At 37.1% G+C, this 25186-nt stretch overlaps 1 protein-coding gene across 2 annotated transcripts in view; it reads left to right on the forward strand.

The window, feature by feature from the left end:
* XIRP2 (xin actin binding repeat containing 2) overlaps window positions 1–25186 on the forward strand; it is a 368902-nt gene that overhangs the window by 319376 nt on the left and 24340 nt on the right. For both annotated transcript variants that reach the window (XM_054477382.2, XM_054477383.2), the window contains 2 exons: window positions 2466–2626; window positions 8455–8589. In XM_054477382.2, the coding sequence (XP_054333357.1) occupies window positions 2466–2626; window positions 8455–8589 (296 nt within the window). The remainder of the gene's footprint in view (window positions 1–2465; window positions 2627–8454; window positions 8590–25186) is intronic.

Below are 25186 nucleotides of genomic sequence, written 5' to 3' on the forward strand. Positions count from 1 at the left end.
CTTTAGCTTTTTAGTTTGTTCCTTTCCTGTCTGACTTGCATGCTTAATGGTTTTATCATTCCCTTTTTATTGAGACGGAGTCTCGCTCTGTCGCCCAGGCTGGAGTGCAGTGGTGAGATCTTGGCTTCACTGCCAGCTCCGCCTCCCGGGTTCACACCATTCTCCTGCCTCAGCCTCCCGAGTAGCTGGGACTACAGGCGCCCGCCACCACGCCTGGCTAATTTTTTGTATTTTTTAGTAGAGAGGGGGTTTCACCGTGTTAGCCAGGATGGTCTGGATCTCCCGACCTCGTGATCTGCCCATCTCGGCCTCCCAAAGTGCTGGGATTACAGGTGTGAGCCACCGCGCCCGGCCAAGAGTCTTTTCTATGATGGCCATGAGCAATGGAATCCAAATCAGGCCACTGATTTCTTTTTGACAAATAATGTTGGGCATTTTGTCATTAAAAAATGATAAAAATCAAATATTTGAAAGCTAAATACTATTCGTAAATTTTAGCCAAAAAAGCCTTCTATTAAGATTACCAAAAGAATGGCATCTTTTATGGATAATACACAAAATAAAATTTGTATTTTAATGTAGAAAAACTTTAGGGTGTTATGTTCAATAAAATCTATATGACATTCATTCACATCAAAGTAAGAACAGCACAGTTGAATGTAAACTGAATTCATCTGTGCAGATAGATAATCCACAGGGAAAAATAAAGAGCTTTTCTTCAGCATGTTGAAGTCTTTCAGTGATTTATGGGAATCTCTTTTTATCAGAATCAAGTGGAAGAGTATTTTGTATGGCTATGAGGTTTTGGATGACAGGTGAATTTCAAAGATAGCTGGCATTTGTTGTAAACATAATGTTGTACAATCAGCATTCATATAATACAATGTCTTATTCCTTTATACTTTGTATCTTTTTGATAGCATGTTAAGTATTTTTACTATTTTAATTACAATATATGAAAGCGTTTACTGAATAAGAAGTCTCTATGGAAAACCAAATATTCTAGGAAGGTGTCAAAATGAAAATGATTTTTAATTTTTTCTAGGCCACAGAAATTGTTCTCAACTGCTGTTGTGTACGTAAATCTTTAAGACGCTAATAGAAAAAGCAAGCAATTCAATAAGGTGGTTCAACATGGGGACTGAGAGTTGAGGGAGGAGAGAGGAAGAACAGGGTAGAAAGGGAACAGCTTGGCTGTCTTTTACTAGAGGTTGTTTGGGCCTTGGTTGATAGTGATTAAATTATAACAACCCAAATAAGAAAGTACTACAAAGAGCCCTACCCTGTAAGCCCCAGAAACTACCAGCCCTAAGAGCGAAGGCAGGAGATGCATGAATGAGTGATGCATATACATAAACTCAAATACAAAACCACATGTATACATACCTATATCATGCCCTTGAAATGATTTTGCAATCAAAACCATCTGAGAGTGAATAGTAAACCATCAAGCAGAGGGATGACAACAAAGATCACTAGATTAAATAAGAAAAACTAGTTTTGAGATCAGTTCTGGCATACATAAGCTAAATAGCTGTGGAGAATCACATAACAGTGGAGGGTCCTTATGTTCCTTTCACATAAGGAAATATTCAGGCATACGTTTTCTTCTGCCTAAAAGGAGTTGATTAGATTGGGTTAGGTTCGATGTAAGATCATTCTGTTTCTAACAACTGCTATTCTGTGATTGTGCAATCAGTCTTTCACACTGTTTCCAGATATGTAATTCTTCCCATCCTGCATTTTTGCCAAGTAGATGGCTTCATGGGCAAATATCAGGCTCTCTGAAATGGGTGCCTGACAAAGCTATTTCTAATGAGACTATTACTACTTTCTAATGATACTATTACTAAGAAGAAAAGAAAAAAAAACCACAGCCTATAATATTCACAACATTTGCATATTTTAGCTGGACATATCTCCTTAAAGGCTGAGGGGTGAGGAGAGAAGAAAGGAGCAACTCTTAGACTTGTTAAAGATTTTGTCAAACCATATTCAAATCTGCCGCTTATTAACGGTGTGATCCTTGGAAGGTTTTTAAATAGGCATGACTCTCATTTTCTTATATAAATTTTTAGAAAATAATATTACCTACCTTACAAGATTGTTAGAAAAGTAAATTTGAAAATGCACATAGAATTTAGCCTAAATTCAAAACATAGTGCTTGAGGAATGTTAATTGTTATTATATATCTGTTACTAAGTATTTCTCATCACAATAATTGCAAGAGTGGGGGGGGGGGATAAATTTTTGCTATTTACCTAAGTTTATGCTATTATACACACATTTTGTAACTTTGCTTGAAAGCTTGAAGGAGATGACCATGAGACATTGAAAATATTGTGAAATGCTACAGTCCATTTTATGAGATCAAATATTTTAAATGCTTCACCATTTATAAGGTGATGCTGTTTTCTTCTTAAAGCTTGACACACATATCTAAGCATGCTCCGTTTGCTTTCAGCGACTACTGGCCCTAATAAGCCTGAGAGTGGATTTGCAGAAGACAGTGCTACTCGGGGCGAGGGTGTGTCAGACCTCCACGAAGTGGTCTCCCTGAAGGAGCGGATGGCGAGGTACCAGGCAGCTGTTTCCAGGGGTGACTGCCGCAGCTTCTCTGCTAATGTAAGCTGCTCCTAATGGTTTTGCACTAGGCAATGTGCTTACTGTCTGTCCCAATTCCCTCTTTATATTTGAAATGTAGGAATACTGCTGGACAGGGGGCTAAAGTAGAAAGAGTACAAAAATAGTGTGTGAAATAAATCCAGACTATCTGAATTTAAGTTTCAACTGTGCTACTTATTACTTGCGTGAATTTGAACTACTATTTTTATTTACTTTTTTTTTTTTTTTTTGAGACCGAGTCTTGCTCTGTCATCCAGGCTCGAGTGCAATGGCACAATCTCGGCACCTTCCACCTCCTGGGTTCAAGTGATTCTCTTGCCTCAGCCTCCCGAGTAGCTGGGATTACAGAGCATGCCACCATGCTCTACTAATTTTTGTATTTTTAGTAGAGACAGGGTTTCGCCATGTTGGCCAGGATGGTCTCGATCTCTTGACCTCGTGATCTGCCCGCATCAGCCTCCCAAAGTGCTGGGATTACAGGCATGAGCCACTGTGCCCAGCCCTGAACTACTATCTTAACTGCTCTCCGAGCTTCAGTTTCCTTGACTGAAAAATGGGGATCGTCATTTACCACACAGAGTCTTGGTGAGGAATCAAAGAGATAATTTATGTGTAAGCCATAAGGCGCTGTATAAATGTGTTATTGTTATCATCATTATCACTTAACCTGTAGATATTCTCCTCAGGAAGGTCGGGAATTAATTTCAAATTTTAATAACGTGGATTTGCATGCTACCCTCCTTGGTCTCATATATGGTTCATTGAAATTCACTGGCAGTATAATTTCTTTGGCTTTTCTCGTTTCTCTGTATGCACTAAATCCATTAGGAAAGGCTTAATCAACATAAAAATGAGAGAGATTAGCAATGTAGACACTCTGCTAAACCAATTATGATTATAGGAAACTGCAGGATTCAGTAAGACCACCAATTTTTAGAGCCAAGGCATTATAAAGTCATATTCAAAAGAATTTTTGGGTTCTGTATTCTGTGGCCTTCAACTTAATATAAGAATATAAGAATATAAGAATGTTCTTTTATAATTATAATCTCCAAATTAGCCTAGTTGTGTATGAGAGAGAGAGACAGACAGAGAGAGAGAGGGAGAGAGAGAGAGAGAAAAGCCAAAAAAGGTAGTGTATTAAAATAGCTACATTTAACATGCTTCTTTACAAATTATTTAGAGACAAGGCTGACTGTGCCAAACTCATTTAAAAAATGCAATTCTAGATGACATTTAAGTTTTCACAGTCATTAAAATACATTTTAGACACAGCTTAGATTTGGAATGAATGTGTAGAAGTGACATAAGTATCTAGATCACTTCCAAAATAAACAGTGGCACTACAGTACCTCCTGCCAGTCTTCTTCGATGGCACCCCCTGCTGGATTATTGAGGAACTTATTCGTGTTCTAAATTAGAGAAATAATTCATGAGGAAACAGTTGATTCTGAAAACACCTAAAGACTGGTTATTTAGTAAACAATATTTGCTTTAGGAATATTGATCTTGCCAGGTACTACGAGAATATACATTAAAAAAGTGGTATCAGGGCATGATATATATTTATAATGTGTTTAAAAAGGGAATGTTTACATTGGCCACATAGGGAAACTAAATGATCCCATTATTTAATACAAAATCAAAAACTTTAGGGCTAATCTCAAAATGTCTACATATAAAGAATTTAGTAATCTTCTCTTCCCTGCAAATTTTATAGACAAGAAAACCAAGAGAAAGTTACTTATAGGAGATTATAAAATTAGGTAGTGAGGAGGCCAAGCTAGATTCCTAGTCTCTTGACTCTTGTGCTCTTCTAACTGAATTCAACTTCTTCCTCTTCCCTAAATGAGAAAGTATTTTTGGCCCCCAAAATACGTATTATACTATATGGTTTGGCCCTAAGCAAATATTGTGAGAAAGAAGAGCACATATATTATCTCAGCAGAATCCTGGTAAATATCTAAAGCAAAGCAAAATAATTGTTTATTTAATCATGTGCATGAAATGCTTGTTCAAGCCACCGCCCCCCCACCGCGCACACACACACACACACACACACACACCCCCCAAAAAAATCATGGAAACTGCCTGTGACTAAATCTGTATCTCCACAATTAGCCCAAAATTTTAAGTGCAAAATCTGGAAGTCACAGAATCAGATCCAAACTGAATCTACTATATTTCAATCATATTTACACATGTAAAGACAATGTATTTTCCTTGTCTTAGACTCAATCAGATGGCATTTGGTTGTATCTAAATGAAAGTTATGCCCATGAAACAGTAGTGGTCTGCAGAAGCCCCCTAAAACAGAGGGAGAAGTAACACTTGTTGAGCAATGAATTAAAATGCCAGATTCATTTTCAAGTCTGTGCAATTTTATTCCCTTTACCTTTTTTAATACTCACAATAAATCTGTGAGAAAAATATTTCTATGTCCAGTTTATAAGAAAGAAAACCAGGTTCAAGAGCTGTAGCCCAAGGTTTTAATTTTCAGGGCTGGAATTAGAAGCACTGTCTGTCCAACTCCCAAAATTATATTATTTCTGTTATGCCCTATAAACCAAGAACAGTTTTTTTGTAAAAAGAACTTGAGGACTGTGTAATATATTTACCTAGATTTAACTGTTAGGTGTTCAAATTAACATATTATTATCAGCATACCCATTAGATTCCAAACCTTATTGCTGAGCCAAATAATAAGAGCACAGAATAATAATAAACATAAAAAGGTTCAACACAAAGCAATTTCAGTTATGGGGTCAATGATAACAACATTCATTAGTTGGGATATTTAGAGCATGACACTAAATAAGGCAAAGTCACAGGAACGGTCCCCACCTGAGCAAGGAAGCATTACTCCCGGTTATGACCACAGACTGCTTCTTGGGCAGGTCCTGCCATTTCACATGTGTAAACTTTCATCTACCCGCGAGTGGAACAAGGAAACCTTAGCACCACCACTGAACCGTACTTCAGAAGATTTGTCTCACTTGGGTGAATGAGCAGCTGCAGTAGCATATTGATAGTACCAGGGGTAGCAGGGATAGTATTAGTACTACTATTAAAAATAATCCACGGTGGCTCACGCCTGTAATCCTAGCACTTTGGGAGGCGGAGGCGGGTGGATCACCTGAGGTCAGCAGTTCAAGACCAGTCTGGCCAACATGGTGAAACCCCATGTCTACTAAAATACAAAATATAGAAAGAAAGAAAGAAAGAAAGAGAGAGAGAGAGAAAGAAAGGAAGGAAGGAAGGAAGGGAGAGAGAGAGAAAGAGAGGGAGGGAGGGAGGGAAGGAAGGAGGGAGGGAGGAAGGAAGGAAGGAAGGAAGATAGCCAAGTATGATGGCGGGTGCCAGTAATCCCAGCTACTTAGGAGGCTGAGATGGGAGAATCACTGGAACCCAGGAAACAGTGGTTGCAGTGAGCCGAGATCGTGCTGTTGCACTCCAGCCTGGACGGCTGAGTGAGACTCCATCTCAAAAAAAAAAAAAAAAAAAAAAATCAACTGTATGAATTTTTGCATGTGTAATGTAGTCTGTTTCTAAAGCGCAGTGCTAAAGGAAAGTAACGGGTATATCCATTTTGTTTTGTTTTTTTGAGATGGAGTCTTGCTCTGTTGCTCAGGCTGGAGTGCAGTGGCACAATCTCGGCTCACTGCAACCTCTGCCTCCTTGGTTCAGGCAAATCTCCTGCCTCAGCCTCCCAAGTAGCTGGAATTACAGGCATGTGCCAGCATGCCGGCTAATTTTTGTATTTTTTTAGTAGAGATGGGGTTTCCCCATGTTGGCCAGGCTGGTCTCGAGCTCCTGACCTTGTGATCCACCCACCTTGGCCTCTCAAAGTGCTAGGATTACAGGCATGAGACACCACACCAGGCTGGTATATCTGTTTTTTAATCCATTTTGTAGATGAGAGGCAACCTGTCCAGTATAAGAATTGATCTTTTTGTGAAAATGCATTTACCAGGAGAGCATCCGGTCATAAGCATAATACTAAGGCTTGCCAGATTAATTTGCACATGATTGGGACATCATAATAGTTGTTTGAAACAGCAAGGTTCTTCTTAATAATTACCTTAATGTCTATAATTTAATACTTATAGATTATCTATATATAATTTATCCAGAAAAGCCACTTATATAAATTAAATGGCAGAAGGAATAAAATAAATGTTGTGGCCTTAATTCACCCTTCCGCCTTTTCACTGTATCTTAAATTTCAAAAGGGTGCTGTACATTTTTCTGGCCTTAACATACATCAACCAGAAGTAATTGATTAGGATTTGCATTTAAAGTTTGTTGCAGAATTTGCTACAATATATACCTAGTTCATAGAAGAGCACAATCATCTCTTCTCAAAGGGCCAGCACACATATTCTGAAATGTTTGATAGTCCATATAAACGAGGAAATGTTATTAACTTAGTAAAGCAACAACTGGAGTATTTGCTAGTAATTTAGATAATCCTGAATATTAGTCTATAATATTCTGGAGTATGGGAAACCCAAACCCCAAGATAGGCACTACATTTTTAATATCTATTTGGAAAACTACTTATTTGGTTAAAGATCCAGGACCCCCAAAGTCCCCAGTCCATGGTATAGAAACCTCTCAGATCCTGAGCCCCCAGTTACTTTCGATGTCTTAAGGCTTTGAGGGTTATGTTAGGACTGGGTCAGACCTCAGGAGACCTGCTCTGATTTGAAGTGTTGCCAGGTCTTCCAGTTGCAAGCAGACCTAGAATCTTCCTGGAGGAGGGAAGGCTGGCGTGGGGCCTGTTTGCTTGAGAGTTATCCCATCTGGGCTTGAGTGCCTGCTGGGCTCTGGAGTGTGCTGAATCATCAAAACCAATGCGCCTGAGCTACTTCTGCACTTCCCGAAGGGGAATAGGTCTCACAGGACTACTCAGGTGCTTTTCAAATTGCTTCCAATGATACCTATCAAAATTAGTTTTCTCATTTGTGAAATGACAGTGATAAACTAGAACCCTTCTAATGTTAAAGCCCCCTGATTCTGACATGCCAGTGCTCAGAGCTGATGCCTGGGGTGTGCTAATCCTGGAGTAGTGTAGCTGCTGGTTTTCTGCCTGTTGTTCGAGGGCAGTGATGAAGACAGACAGATGTGAATTGAAATTACTGTGCCAGCACTTCTGTTCTAGCTGTGAGAACGTAATAACTGTCTTACTTCTCTAAGTCTCAGTTTCCTTATTTTAAAATGTGGGTAATAGTTGTCTATATCTTACAGAATATGGAGAAGCATTAAATGACAGAATATGTCATTTAATACATACAAAATCACTTAAGTAGTCTCATTACTCATATTAATATTTTTACATAAGGAATATTCTGAGGCTATTTTATTCATCCTTAATAATTTTAAAATTTTGGAGCAAAAATGATTTTAAAATTATTCTTAATAACGTGTTCCCTGTATAGATGTTTGGAATTTTAATGACAACTTTATTGAGGGTTAAAATTGAGTCCATTATTCTAACACCCACTAGTCTGTATATTACAGGAGAAATACTGTGCAATCTAATAGGTCTAATCTGCAGACATCAAAATTTATCTGAGATTAGAAGAATTAACTCAATACTTTGAAAATTCTTCTGACTTTATATCAAAAGACTGATAAATGAGAAAACAACCCAGAGAGAATATATTTATTAAGGTTTTTGTTAAAGACATACTGAAATAATGGTGTATGTGAATATCTTTTTAAGATACTGCCTATCAATAAATGTCAACTATTTTTAAAATAGCTTGAGAATCCATCCTGCACAGCTGTAAAGCTGAATTTTCCTTTTTCTTAAATCATCCTAGATGATGGAAGAATCAGAAATGTGCACAGTGCCTGGTGGTTTGGCCAAGGTGAAGAAACAATTTGAGGACGAAATTACTTCTTCCCGTAATACCATTGCTCAATACCAATATCAACATCAGAATAGATCTGAGCAGGTAATACTACTACAGGTGATGGGTAAATCAGGCATGGTTGAAATGCTCTCATTTTGGTGCCAATGTAGAAATCTCCTTTCTTTAGTTATACATTTATTTTCATTACTCATTAACAAACACTGTAGCTTTGAAATGTTTTAGAAAATCATCTTTAAAGCACATATATGTATTTATTTACTTACTTGAAGCATTTTTACCAAATTTCTAGAGACTGTGCTGGAATATTCTACCTCTCATCTTCTAATGTTTCAGGCATAAATGAAAATTAAATAGTCTAGGTTAGACAACAGGTAAATTGAACTGTTGAGAGCAATGTTTATACTGAGCCTCTGCTTCTAGGTTATAATTCGTAATAAACTAGCTGCTGGTTGTTTGCATAGATTAAGTTGGAAGCATTATTCAGCTGTTTATTGTGGTGGGGAGTTTTCTGTTTTCTTTAAAATCCTCAAATATTGAACAGTATAGCCCAGATGTTACATAAAACCACATAATATGACCTCTAAATGTTATATAAAATTTTTTCCCGTTTCATTGATTTCATTATTTCATTATTATATATCACAAAATACTGTCATGAGATTTAATGATTTTCGAATGTGAGAATCTTAGTAATAAAACTCATCAGACTTTGAAAAATGTTAATAGTAATTACACTGTAAGCAGGTGTACTTAGGCCCATGTTTTCCATGAGGAAGGAGGCAACTGAGATATTTCTTAAATTTTATAGTAAGAAATGAAATGGATGTATTTTTTTTTAATCCCCGGGACATATAGAGTTGCCTAAATTTTTTTAAATGAAGCAATTGCGTGCTATGTGTGGCAGGGGATGAGGCGGCATATCAGATAGAATGATTAAAAATCTCACATGTGAAAGATTATTTGTTTCCTTTTTCTGGCTCTGGTTGCAAAGTTAAAAATGTACAATATAGGTAGCTCAATAAATTTATGGCAAGATTTCTTTTTAATATTGTCTAAAGGAAACAATATAAATAAGAAATTAAGATTAAGATACTTGTGATCTAATATATAACTGTTGCAATGTAGGAGTCTTTGAGTGTAGATGTGTGTGTTTAAACTGGTCAACAATACAAAATATTACTATCATTAATAGTTTAAATAACAAATTCTACATAGAAATATCAGTAATGAATTTATAGATCTTCACTTTGAAGGGAAGCAGTGGGGACTCTGGGCTATGGGACTTGTGGATCTGGATTTACAGGCCACCTCTGCTACTTTTCACGGTTACACAGACCCAGCGCCACCTTCACGGATGTGTGACCTGTGGAGTTACACAGGGTCCTGGTACACCAGGCACTTCGTTTAACACTCTTCTGTCTCCATTTTAAAATTCTCAACAACTTTTGAACAAGGGACCCTACGTTTTCATTTTACTCTGGGTCTGGCATACTATGTAACCAGTACTGCACAGACCAAATTCATAACCCCCTCAATCTTCAGTTTCTGATGAGTAGGATGGAAAAACTGTTGAGTGATTTGCCTATCTCATTAGGTTACTATGGAGGTTTAATGTGACAAAGAGCAATTTATGTGAAAATATTTCCATATCTGTGAAACTTGATATTGGTTAAGACTCTTTAATACTGCAAAAGACAGAAAACACCCCCAAAAAGGCCTAAACCAAAAGAAATATTACAGGTTTACAAAAAATAGTCTTGTGGAAGGGAGATTTGATGTAAGCTCCAGTGGAGTACCAGAGCTGGCTTGTATCAACTCTCCAATTATTAAATTTTGGGGAGTTTTGGAAACCAGACACCATCTTGCTAACAGCTTGAAATCAGCCATAGTGAGAATATTTACACCAGGGAAATTGGCAAATGCAACAAATCCTTCCTTCCTTCCTTTCTTTTTTTTTCCTTCCTTCAATAACACTGTCAAATATGTATCACCTTACCATTGATGTAGGGGCTTAAAGTATGGTCCTAGCAAAGTGGCTAAGATCACAGATATTGGAGCCAGGTCATTTGGGTTCAAATTCCTGCTCCTTTATGTATTAACTGTTTGACATTAGACAAGTCTCTTAACATCTTTGTCTCTCAGTTTCCCTAATTATAAAGTCAATAGTATGACAGTATCCACCCCATGGGTTTGTTTAGAAGAATAAATGATTTAGTATTTGTAAAGTGCTTAACACATTGTCTGGTCCATTGTAAGCTCCACACAAACATTTGTTCAAACAGTAAACAAAGTATCACCTTTATCAGATTTCTTCTTCTTAACCTCTCAGCATCACTTCCACTGGGTTGGCCCCATTCTCATCCAAGTTTCCCCCAGGTTGTAGCAAAAGGAGTGCAGAGAAAGTACATATGTAACTTACTGCACATTGGGCACATGTACCATAAAACCTAAAGTATAATAATAATAATAATAATAATAATTACAATAAAAGAAAAAAAAAAAAAAAAAAAAAAAAAAAGAATCGTTTTCCCGGAAGTCCCAAGAAAAAGGCTTATAGCATCTTGTTGGCTCTGAATGGAATATACATGCTCCTTACACATCTAATTGCTGTAGCAAGAGGATGCTGATTGGCTTGACCTCTGTACCTTCTTTCCCTAAATGGAAGTTCTCAGCATATGGTTTTCAATGAAGAATATATGCTGGGTAAAAACAAAATCAAACAAAAATATATATCTACTATACGCTCCTTGCAAACGTAGTTTATTATTATAATATATGTAGTCCCTGCTCTGCGAATGTGTATGAAAGTAATAAAAATCATGCACTAGAATTCTGAATATTTGCATGAATCTGGAACTTTAGTGACTTCTGTAAACTTCAGTTTCATTATCTACCTTTAGATAATGTTAATAATATCCAATAATTCCATGAGGAATGAATAAACCTAAGCCATAATGCAAGGCAATATAAATACAACATAAAAGAAACACAGGTAAGAATAAACTAGGAAACACCATTTGTTGAATGAAGACCATATGCAGAAGTCTTTAGGAAAGTGAAAGAAAAAGTCATTTGTGGCCAGGTGCGGTGGCTCACGCCTCTAATCCCAGCAGTTTGGGAGGCCGAGGTGGGTGGATCACCTGAGTTCGAGACCAGCCTGACCAACACAGAGAAACCCCATCTCTACTAAAAATATAAAATTAGCCAGGCGTGGTGGCATATGCCTGTAATCCCAGCTACTGGGAGGCTGAGGCAGAATAGCTTGAGCCTGGGAGGTGAAGATTGCAGTGAGCCAAGATGGCGCCATTGCACTCCAGCCTGGGCAACAAGAGCTAAATTCTGTCTCAAAAAAAAAAAGGAAAAAGTCATTTGCGTCTTATTTTAAATGGCCTTAATTTGTAAACCTTATTGGAAAATTGAGATAAATGTCAAATTGGCCATAGCAGGGAAAATGTAGAAAAACTATGTCTTAGTTAGTCAAACTTTTAATGCTATCTAAATGCATTCTAAAAATCACTTCTTTTTTTATTTTATTATTATTATACTTTAAGTTTTAGGGCACATGTGCACAATGTGCAGGTTTGTTACACATGTATACACGCGCCATGTTGGTGTGCTGCACCCATTAACTCGTCATTTAGCATTACGTATATCTCCTAATGCTATCCCTCCCCCCTCCCCCAACGCCATCAGAGAAATGCAAATCAAAACCACAATGAGATACCATCTCACACCAGTTAGAATGGCAATCATTAAAAAGTCAGGAAACAACAGGTGCTGGAGAGGATGTGGAGAAATAGGAACACTTTTACACTGTTGGTGGGACTGTAAACTAGTTCAACCATTGTGGAAGCCAGTGTGGCGATTCCTCAGGGATCTAGAACTAGAAATACCATTTGACCCAGCCATCCCATTATTGGGTATATACCCAAAGGATTATAAATCATGCTGCTATAAAGACACATGCACACGTATGTTTATTGCGGCACTATTCACAATAGCAAAGACTTGGAACCAACCCAGATGTCCAACAACGATAGACTGGATTAAGAAAATGTGGCACATATACACCATGGAATACTATGCAGCCATAAAAAATGATGAGTTCATGTCCTTTGTAGGGACATGGATGAAACTGGAAGTTGGAAGTTCTGTCCAGGGCAATTAGGCAGGAGAAGGAAATAAAGGGTTTTCAATTAGGAAAAGAGGAAGTCAAATTGTCCCTGTTTGCAGATGACGTGATTGTATATCTAGAGAACCCCATTGTCTCAGCCCAAAATCTCCTTAAGCTGATAAGCAACTTCAGCAAAGTCTCAGGATACAAAATCAATGTACAAAAATCACAAGCATTCTTATACACCAATAAAAGACAAACAGAGAGCCAAATCATGAGTGAACTCCCATTCACAATTGCTTCAAAGAGAATAAAATACCTAGGAATCCAACTTACAAGGGATGTGAAGGACCTCTTCATGGAGAACTACAAACCACTGCTCAATGAAATAAAAGAGGATACAAACAAATGGAAGAACATTCCATGCTCATGGGTAGGAAGAATCAATATCATGAAAATGGCCATACTGCCCAAGGTAATTTATAGATTCAATGCCATCTCCATCAAGCTACCAATGACTTTCTTCACAGAACTGGAAAAAGCTACTTTAAAGTTCATATGGAACCAAAAAAGAGCCCGCTTTGCCAAGCCAGTCCTAAAAATCACTTCTTTTATCAGCAGGGATTGTGGACAAGATGTTTGCTCGTAAACACAGGTAGTTAATTCTGTCTTTACCTAAGATGTTGTCAATTCTGATAGTGTTTTCAATCTCTTTGCTGTTGAAAGTCCTTGAGATTTATTTCCCTGCTATTTGTCCCTGGCCAAAAAATATTTTTTTTTACATATGGTAATTAATATTAATTTGGAAATCAAGTTTAATTAGAGTTAAAAGAATATATTTGTTCTGGATTTCTGACAATATTTAATGCTACAATTAGTAATAACTTAATAAGGTATAATAGTAAAGTCCAATCTGTTTGCTTCCTAATATATTGAAGTCAGATGTTTCAGGGTAATTAGCTGACTATTTCGTAACAGTTTGTCTGGGAGATCAGCAATTGGCCTAAACAAATTTTGATAATTAATCTATCTCTGAGATTAAAGATCCCTTCTTTTGCTGATGGATTAGACTGTTTTACATCTAATGGAAGGACAATTCTGAAATAGAAAAAAGGGGTGTGCAATATAGGAACATTTATTTATGCCAGACATTTAAAACTTAGGATGATGTCCCATTTATGTATTCTAGACTTGCCATGCTTTTATAGTTCTGCCTGTTAAACAGTTAGCCATATTCCTGCTAGCCTGCAGAGTATGCCTATGAAAATCAGGAAAAGGAGCCACTCTGGGTCTCTGAAGGAGAGAGTTAGATAGTGGGAAGGGTTGAGCTTCTTCAAAGAATAGGTTGGGGAACCTTTATTAGGTCACCTTTGCAGTTAATACTAGCCATTTTTAACATTACCCATTTGGATTTTGTTTTTCAAAACAACCATTAATGCTTCCAGTAGATATAAATTAAACCCAACTCTCTTCAAGCGATTAAAAGTCACTCAGCATATCTCCTGCTTTTGTTTTAGGATTGAGTTCTCAGTGTTTTATGCTAGTGAAAATCAGTAGGCCCTCAATGCTAGAATGAAAACGACAACTTGAGAGGGGTGTCTTTTTATTCGCTCATTATAACAGTCTCCATTTGGGAAAAACATTCTAAATAATCCATCTACTCAACTTTAAAAGGGTATCTCTAGATATGCTGGAACAGATATTAGAATAAATTTGCTATTGATGTAAAATCGCCATTGCCTCTCTCCTGAGTGAATTTCACTTGTCCACTCTGGTTTCTGTGTGGTTCGTTTCAGGACTTTCTTCCTCTTTTTTTTCTTTTTCCTTATTTATCAGCTTTGTTAAGATATAATTTGCATACCGTAACTTTCACCCATTTTATGAATACAGTTCAATGATTGTTTAGAATATTTACAGAGTTGTGCAGTGTCACCACAATCTAATTTTAAAACATTCCCATCCTTCCAGAAAGAAACCTTGTACCTATTAGCAGTCTAGGACTTTCTTTGTGGCCGCATTCTCACACTCAGGATTTGACTTTCATCATCTTAAGTGAATTTCTTTTTCCTTTTCTTTCCTCCATATTTATGCAGTACTGAGGAGCTCTTTGTGTATCATTTTGTGAAGCCCCAGAAGCTTCTTCTTTCCTCAAGTTGCTTTTTTGTTCCTAAGTAGCATAAGTAGGAAAGAGCAGATGGAGCTCCAAAAATTTTGGAAGTAATCAGTGCAATCCAGTGCTAAGGTATTTGCTTTCATGTGAAATTGCTGCACTGAATCTATATCAAGAAGAAAAAGCATTCCTGACCTTTGCCCTGCCACTAACTCTGATGCGCTGAGTGACAGTATAATATCTTTCCTCATATATCTGCTATTGCAAAAATTAAAATGTAAATGCTAGGATTCTGTAAGATTATGTGGATTTAGAACAATCTCTAGACAATGTTAGGTCAATAAAAAACATTTTTGACAGCTTGTGACAGATATAATCTGACTACTGTGTGTTTTAGACTCTTTAAAAGTGACCTATAATTATTTTCCAGCAAACTAAATATATTTTTATCAGCTGAATGTCCACATTGCAAAGTATTTCTCATCTAAGTGCTTTAAACCTGCCTATAGCTCCCTGCCACATGCGTAATTCTTCAAGGTCATAGATTGCTATTAACAGCCCCAACCTAACCTAGATCTCTATCAACATACAACGTTGTGACCAAGAATGTATCTTGTATTGTCTTTTAATTATGAGCATTATTTTAAAGTGACTCTTATAACTTAAAGTACCAGCACTCAAAATGAGGCAATCTGGAGTGGTAATCAGGGCTGCTGGCTCTAGAGTCAGACAGACTGGGTTATAATCTCCTGAGTTACCCATCTATTTTAGTCCACTTTGTGCTGCTATGACAGAATACCAGAGACTGGTAAATTTGTTATAAAAAAGAAATTTGTTAGCTTTCATTCCTGGAGGACGAACAGTCCAATGTCAAGGTGCTGGCATCTTGTTAAGGATCTTCTTGCTATGTCATAATGTGGCAGAAAGTGAGAGGGTCTGAAGGAGCAAGAACAAGAAGGGGGAACTCACTCTCACTCCTATCATAATGACACTAGTTCACTTATGAGGTGGTGCCCTCATGACTACCTACCACTTAGCATTCTCACCTCCCAGTACTATCACAAAGGCAAATACATTTTTTGATATTTTGAGACAGGGTCTTGCTCTGTTGCCCAGGTGGTAATACAGTGGTGCAATCTCAGCTCACTGCAACCCCCACCTCCCAGGCTCAAGCAATACTCCCATCTCAGCCTCCTGAGTAGTTGGAACCACAGGCATATGCCACCATGCCCAGCTAATTTTTGTTTTTGTTTTTGTTTTTAAGAGATGGGGTTTTGCCATTTTTCTCAGACTGGTCTCAAACTCCTGAGCTCAAGTGATCTACCCACTTGGCATCCCTAAGTGCTGGAATTACAGTCATGAGCCACTGTGCCCAGGCTGGCAATTACATTTCAACATGAATTTTGAAGGGGATAAACCTTCAAACCATAGCACCATTTAATTTCTTCTAAAATAATAACAGGTCATTTTAAGAATAATATGTCCATATAAATCTTTTAGTATATTGCCTAGCATATATTAGTTGATTAATAAACCCCAGCTATTATCATTAAAAATATTGACCCTTAAGCCAAGAGGGGACATAATCAAGTGGCAATTATTCTCAAAATAGCATATGATTCACAAATGTATGTGTAAAAAGACAAAGAAGGATTATCACGTTCTGTGCCTCACACCTTGGTTTTCTTTTCCGTTCTTTAGCCCTTTGAGATAATAGTTTTTTAGGAGCTCCATTATCCAAAGATTAGCTTGAAATGAGCATACCTGTACGTGTTTTGAGCATACGTCATTGTGGAGTAATCAGTAACTCTAGTGCGTGTTTTAAAAATTATAATAGCAAGTCTTCTTTTGAAGAAAAAGTGTTTAACCCCAGCTATAATAACTGACAAGATAAGGTGGACCAAGAAAGAAATATGCTTCAAACACTCTATATAGGTACGTTGGAGCCTCACAATAAATAAAAATTTGTTTTCTTAAGTGGGAACAAATAAATAGCATAGCATTGCTTTTGAAGACTGCTTTATTTATAGTATAGTGGCAAGATACTACTGAGAGGAAAAGAATACAATTAATATACAAATTGAATTAGGTAGGAGAGGAAAAGCTATGCTGTTTGAATAGAAGAGAAAAAGAGGAAGAGTTGAAGGGATGTTGATTTTTTTCAATGTTTTACAAGTGTGAGTGTTGCGTATGTGGTTTCTCAGCACGTTTTAGTTGATGTATGGAAGGGAAAGAAAAGGTAGAGGAAAAATCTACCTTGTAACATTTTCTGGTTTGTGCAGTTGGAACAATGAAGGTAAGTATATTTCTATAACAGTCTTAATAGAATAAAGCCAGTGTCTGATCAACATACTCAGAAATAAGGACCCATATTTGCCAGAGAACTGTTGCTTTTTATTCGGCACAGGTGATGGAATCACATAGACCTTTCTGCAGATAGGCCAGCGAATACTCATGAACCTTCCACAGGCTGAGTGATCATAGCAGGGTCTCAGCTTGATCTCAAGAAAACAAAGAACAAAAACAGCACAAACATTGTTCTCAAGAGGCACATAAATAAGGCTCATAGACAGATTAGATTCAGCAGTCTTACTCTGGTAAAAATTAAAATTCTCATAACAAATCTTTCACTGAATTTTTCCTTCCAAATCTAGGCCCTTTAATCTGTTTATCCTCTACAGCTCTTTCTTCGTGCCTGTGGCTGAGTGGGCTTTGATGATGAAAAGAACACAATAAGATTAACTTTTTAATGCTGAAGCAGAATTGGAAGACCAAGAGTTTGCTAAATAGAGCAAAATAGCCTCAACCAGTTATCATCAGTAATATTCATACAGCCAGATCTGCACGAACTGGTTGATGCAGAATTCAGTTGACTGAAATTATCTATTAGTGGGACGTCTCCATTCCTGACTATGCCATACAGCAAATCAGCTTTGCTCTATACTAGTAATTTGGTTTTCCTTTCAATTCTACAAGAAGTGGAAATGCAAACGCAGATCCCATTGGGGGTTTGGAGATGCATATTTCAGGAAATGACTTTTTTTCACTACTCTTGCATTCAAAATTTTCTTTGCCATGCTCATGATTGCCCATTTTATTACCACTTTTCAAAACTGTGTCCATGGCGCTGCTTCCTTGCCATTTTGCAGCTGGTTTTCTCCTACTACTCAATCTGTGTCTCTTCTCTTCCTACCCACATCCACCTTCCCTATAGCTCTGTAGATTGTGGCAGGATCCCATGCTCTTTTTTGTAGCAATTGAATCAACAGAATTATATCCTGTGAAGAAGATTCTTGCTCAAGTTGTGAAGTAAATTAACTGCATTTAGAACTGCCTAAACCAACTGTGTGGAAAACAAAAGCAAAAACGCAAAGCAACCACCCGAGGACTTGCATTTCTCAAGATGAAAGATAGAAAAGACTTTTCTTCAAGCCCCAACAAACCATTCATTTTTCCCTTGCCCTCATAAAAGCCTGCATGAGACTGATCTCTCTAAAATGTACCCCACACTCTTCACAAAGCCCTACTCCCCACTCTACCCAGGCTTCTTTGGGTTATGCTACAGGGATGTAGTGGTAGCAAGTTTCAGTGAGTCCTCTGTCTGTAGGTTCCCACATCTCTCTGGGCCTGAAGCAGGGCATCTTTTCCAAGCTTCTGAAACATCACCTCCTACCCCTACCATGATTCTACAAAGATTTGGAATCAAATCATCCTCCTTGTTCAGCTGGGGCATGGAATCCCAGTGGGAACTCTGAGCATTGAAGCCCTCTTTATGCTGGGTTGTACACTGGAAATCCCCAGGCAGCCCAGGTAATTGATTTAATTGTTCTGGAGAATGATCAAGGAGCAGGGGGATTTGATAGCTCTCTAGGTGATTCTAATGTGCAGCAGTGACTATGACAGTACAAACATAAGGCAGGATTTGCTATCCCAGGGTTGACCTCTCCCTTCTTGATTTCTGATCTGAGGCTTATTGCCTGCACACGTCATTCTGTTCACACTCTGATAACAGGGACCTTCTTCTTATGTTGACATTTCTCTTGCGATAACTACTGCAGTCAAAAAATAGAATAGGAGACTGTGAAGAATCCAGAGAAAGCAAAGGCTTAAAGAAATCATGGTGAAAATAATAAATATTAGCCAGGCAAACAACCAATTTACTGATACCCTAATCCCAGGTAATTCCTTTGCTGGTGATAGACTATATTGAAATAGTAGTTTCTGCATATATATGACATATTAGAATATTAAAAATAAATTAGCCTATAATCCCAGCCCTTTGGGAGGCCAAAGTGCGAGGCCAAGGTGGGAGGACCATTTGAGGCCAGGAGTTAGAGACCAGCCTGGGCAACATAGCAAAACCCCATCTCTACAAACGAAAAAATATTTTTTAATTACCCAAGCATGGTGGCATGTACTTGTAGTCCCAGCTACTCAGGAGGCTGAGGTGGAAGGATGGCTTGAGCCCAGGAGTTCAAAGCCACAGTAAGCCATGATCACACCACTGCACTCCAGCCCGGGAGACAGAGTGAGACCCTGTCTCAAAAAAAAATTTCTAATAAAATAAATGATAGAATGATATAAATTAACTGAAGGAAAATATGTTAAAACATTAAAAGTAAACAAAACAATCAGAACAAAAATAAAGGAATTTTTTAAATTTATTAGATTGATACACCAATAATTAAGACTGAAACTTCATTATAATTTTTTTTGCAATCTTTCATTAAAAATTTATTTTCATAGGGTGATGCAACCTATACATCTAACGTGTCTTGGGTTTGTATCTTTGATATTTCTGTACCAATAATACTGTTTCGTGAAAGACAGAGCTTTACTTAATTATAAATTGAAAAACCTTATTAAATAATGTAGTAAAACTGCCTATAGTCTTTTAGATCTTAACATAACTAAACCACTGTGTGGACTTTTCCTGGAATTAAAGGTGTGCCCATAAAATATAATCAGACTGTCTTCCGTGTTCTACTAACATGAATCACATTGCATTATAGCCACACACTATAACTCTCAACCTCTGCTAGTCCCAAATAAAGCTGATGGTAATTGCTAACTGTCTGCTGAGGCATGATCATAAAGTTTCAGTCACAGTCCCTTTGCAACTTGTAAGAAGCCATTTCAGCTTCTTTCTGCAGAACCTATTGGTATATGAGTTATACTGCTAATGCGTAGAAGGATTCACTCCTCCCTTCCCTGTGGGAACATGGTAGGCCATTCCAGTACAACATCATAAAGGGAAACTCATTCCCAATCCACACTGTGAAGACACAGGCAGACATTCTACCTGTGTCTTTTGCAGAACATCTTCTTGGGGAAATGGTGCAGTCTGTATAGTGTGTCCATTCAGCTGGGTTCTTTTACTTTGCTGAAAAAAACTAAGTACACTAATCTTCCTGGTGACTTGGCAGGTGGTTAGAAACATTAACATGTAGAGGATGCCGTGGCCCTTTTTCTCAGGAAGTCAGGGCCTCAGTGGATAGCGCAGATATCCATTAGTAAGACTGAGTTGCAAGCACAGATCCAATTGCTTTTAAAAAATCATCATTGGTTTCTTTTCTTTCTATGATTCATTTTACTCATTTTCCAAAATAGGATTTATAGGAACAGCATTTACCCCAATTATTCAAGTACCAACACCACAACTTTTCTTCTTAATAGTATCATGGGCCTTCTGTTTCTATAAACCTATTTGTTCCTACAGAACCTATTTTCAATTTCATTTAGAAAAGAAATGTACACTTACAGATATATCCTTCACTACTTTAAAGTAAAATAAATTGGGGTTGCTTTGGGGAAAAAGGAGTGCTGCTGTTCTCATCACAAGGCCCTGAGTTGTTGAGGAAGTGGCACCTAGAACCTTTCCCCCAAAGACAAAAGGTCACAGCAAGAGTTTCCTCCATACTTAATTAGGTGATCTCAAAAAGTATTTGATGTTAATAAAGATGTAAAATACAGAGCTTTTGACATAATGGAACTTTATATTTTCTTTGATCAGAGGGAGTGTACATCTAGGGAAAGTTGAAATAGAAGAGACATTTTTCTATCGCCCCTTCTATCTGAAGGCTCATATTAGCTTAGCAATATAAAAATGGATCTTTTTGTATAATTACATAAAATAGAATTCTCAAGTCTTTAGGCAATATATTCTAATATGCTAATTAAATTTACTCTATTTTCAAATTGCTATAATGAAATGGCAAGCCACAAAATTGTAACTTCTTAGATTTTGCTAGTTTGTCAGTATCAAGGAAATATATAACAACAAAAGAAATCATTAATGTTATAGACTCATTATGCTTGTAGAACTTAGTGAAATCTGCAAAATGCTTTTTCCACAGTTACTTTTATGAAAATGGGTGCTTTTTGTTAGTACTTGACAAAAGATATTATTAGCTCTTTCTGCTTCTTCTGGGTCTGTATTTCTCAAAATAAACCCATCTTCATGGGACTTTGAAAATGATTGGATTGAATCAAGCTTCTCTATTCTTTTTGATGTTCATTTAGTTATTAATTTGCATAATTACAAACAAATTATCATGCTTAAAAAAAAAACTGGAAGAACACAAGGCTTGAGAAAAGTAAGAGGCATTAAGAAGTTCTGTTCTTAGAGCCATGCTATTGTAGACGTATGTTAGGGTAACTTCATTTTTGCCTAGCTTCTTCACAGATCTTAACAACACAGAATAAGGAATAAGGTTACATCTTCTTCTAGGAGCTTTTTCTTGGACTTGTTCTTTATCCTTTGCTCTTGGGTATCTACTTAGGTGTGGAAAGGAGGAAACTGTTCACCTCTTCAGGAATGAGTGGAGGCCACTTCGTTTCTCACTCTTTGAGAAGGACAGTACACCTTATGTACCTACCACTAGATGGATACCAGATGGACAGCCAAGAGCTCAGTCAAACTTGCTTACCCTTGGGTGAATATCACTGCCCTCTAGAGATACTGGTACGACATTCTGTAGCATTTGAAATTTATTCTTTTTCCTCAGAGTACAAATTACAATAATCTAATAGCAATTCAACATATAGCAGTGTTTAAAAACATTGGGAGAGATTGTTGGGACTTCAATGAAGTCAGTACTTTAGGCTGGAGTTCATTTTGTAAATCTTTTACCATAAACAATTTGTATCATCATTCTAACACTATAAACAAATAACCCCCCCATCATTGTTTCTTTTTTGTTGTTTTTGAGATCAAGAAAGAAGTTTTCATTTCTTCCCTGAATTCCTTTTCCTTCCCTTCCTCAAAATGTGGGCCTTTCATTTCTACATAAGAGATTATGATAATAAGAAATAGTACCATCAAGTCTATATGCTAAGTACCTCACAAATGCATGTTGAATGCATCACTTATTGACTTTAGGTGTTAAAAATATTAATTCAAAATATCTTGTTGATGGGACTCTTGTTAGTATACTATATTCACGATATATCTTTGATATTTTAAAAACTTGCATAGCATTCTTCCCTAAACCACTTTTACTGGTTAAATTCATTTGAAGTCAACATGTAGAATGCTAGCATGGAAGAGCCTTAAAGAAATTTGACGTTATTCAACTGTAAAGGGCCTTGTACTTTACTTTTCCTGAGATTTAACAACGCTTGATCAAAGGTAGCTCTTCCTGTCTCCTTCAGTGCTCCCTCAGCCTCTGTCCCAGCAGTTTACCAGCGAAGATACTGAGACTGAAATTAGTTATGACTTATTTACATGATTTCTTACTTGAACCAATAATGAATTTTGGCCATAACCCAACAGTCCTACCACGCCAATCTCTTTTCACTCCCCTAGTTGCTCATAGATACATTCATTAGTGCAATTACAAATTATTACCTTTTCAGTTTTCCTCATTTTCCTTATTTTAAAGAAAACACAAGTTACCATTTTTTGTCATAATTAATCATTGCCCTGTGATGCCATGTTTGTAAAGATAACCATGCAATGCTTAGATCCAAGCCAGATCTGTTTTATTAATTTTCTTCCTTCTTGTTTGGATTTTATATAAAGATTTAAAATGTCATCTCTCCCAGTGAAAAGGACTGATGGCCATAAAGACTCAGAGGGACAGTGAAAGAGGGAGGGAGGTCTGTATAATTCAGTATAACAACAACTCTTTATGATACCCTTAACAGGAAAACTGCACTGTCTCAAAGTCTTCCTACATGTCCTTGTAACGTCTCATGGAACATACGTTACCAAAAAATAAGCCCAAATCAGTTTTTTTCAGTAAGATTTGGATAGTGCTTTCCACTATATTATGTATTGTCAAAAATGAGTGGCACCACTTTTCTTGTGCTTTTAACTGGTTTCCATTTGGTTAAGAAGATCTCAGTGTTCATAAATAATATTTCTTAGGAAGGCTAATGGACAGTTTTCTTTTTTTTACATCAAAACCATTTTCTATTTCTACCACCCAATGAGGTAGAACCAGCCACCACTAAGAGAATCTACAAATACCGTACACTCACTCTCCTAGCTTTCCTAATGTCTAGGATCCAGGTGTGCAAACAAGACTATACTGACCACCTCCATCTCAGGCTTTGCATAAGAGGTTAGTGACATGAGAAGCAGGGACAATAGATAATCAATTTTGGTGATGGCTGGTGGCAGGAGATTACTCCGATTTCAAGAAATTTATAAGTATTTCAGAAGCAACATCCAGTACACACTATTGATAGCATTGTCAGTGAATGTGTCTGGGGCCGGTGGCAGCAACCAGGGTAAGTTTACCAGATGTCTCTGCAACTATATTCTGTACTGTTACTGGATACAAACCCTCCAAGTCTTATTCTCCAGTTTCCTGGAGATTTCTTGAGATACACTCTCCACCCCTGCCACCCAATGCCTCTTCAATAAATTCCCTTTTCTGTTTAAATCAGTCAGACTCCAATGCTTGAAATTGGGAGCTGTGATTGATATAAAGATAAAGTATCTACAAATCTTAATGTTTCTTACTGTCAAAATGGGAATCATACAACAGTATCTTTTAGGCAAAGAAGAATCGTGGAAAGAATTGTGCAATAGTAGATTAAATCATTATAAACTGACTGTTCACTAGGTATGAGTTCATGAAAGATGAAGTGTAAATAAATTGGATAGGTGATCACAAACCCGCTCTCTGGCTATATCTCTACAGAATATTTCCATGTGTCAGGAGCCAGAATGGTTTGGAAGTGTCACAATACATACAGGCTCCTTTTTCCTTCTCCCTTTGAGTAACCCCCTAAATCTACACCTTCTCTGGTGGAGAAAAAAAAATGTACATATTGGGAGATTTGCTTCTTCTTTAGTTTCTAGACTTAATTCTACAATGAAATTCTCTTGTAAAATTCATTAATGTAGCTGAACTCTAGTTTTACTCAGTCTTTTGGAGGGCCTTGCTTACTACCAAATCCTGAATTACTAGGAAAATGTCTGACACAAGTGTGCAATAAATGTTTGTTAAGTAAAGATACCAAACACTTTGGTATTTGTAGCACTTGTGAGCCAGGTTTTTAAAAATATACTAACTTATTTCTTCTTCACAACAACCTTCTGAGATAGGCAGCATTATTATTTGGTTTTTTGAACAAGAAATGGATGCATGGGAGGTCTAAGTAACTTTTCTGAGAAAAGTGAGCAAATGTGATACTAACCCAGGAAGGCTGACTCTAGAGGCTGGGCCTTAGATTTATTTACTTTTCTAAGCAGCTGATAATCATTAGGCACCCACCATATGTCAGGCACAAAAGATTCAATTATGTGTATGACATTATTTTGCACTCATGGAGCAGACTCTATTAGAGAGACAGATCGAGAACAAATAATTACAAGTGCAATGTGTCCAATTCTATGATAGAAAATATAAATGAGTCTCATTGGAACCCCAGGAAGTTGTGATAAAATTTAGTTCAGGTGAAAGATGGTCAAGAAAGACATCTGATGAGGGAGAATGCTTCAGCTGAAACTTGAAATAATTTTTCATGCATGTAGAATGCATTCTAGGCAAAGGGACAATTTGTGTAAAAGGTAAAACAGCATGATATATTTGTGAGTGTAGTGAGGAATAATTGAGGCATAAAGCTGGAGATTTTGGCAAAAGCCAGATAATAAACAAAATTTTATGTCATGTTAAAGAATTTTTACCTTCTTCTAAGACAATCAAGAGCCAATGAAGCAATTTAAACAGGAGAGTAAGATGAATAGATATGTCTTTAACACAGATTATTCTGGCTGTATAAGATTGATACAAAGCAGGTTAAGGTGAGATGGAAGAAGATAAATTAGGAGACTACTGAAATAGTCCAGATTAAATATATGAGGACTTAAATGGGTCTGAAGTTCTAGGGTAAAGAGGGCACAGACTCAAGGGTCATTTAAATAGCAATAGATAGCATTGATAGGACATAGAAATCAGTTGGATATTGGTGAGGAAGGGCTGGTAATGAAGAGGTAGAGT

The sequence above is a fragment of the Pongo pygmaeus genome, chromosome 11 (assembly GCF_028885625.2).
Source record: "Pongo pygmaeus isolate AG05252 chromosome 11, NHGRI_mPonPyg2-v2.0_pri, whole genome shotgun sequence".
In the NCBI taxonomy this organism is placed as follows: domain Eukaryota; kingdom Metazoa; phylum Chordata; class Mammalia; order Primates; family Hominidae; genus Pongo; species Pongo pygmaeus.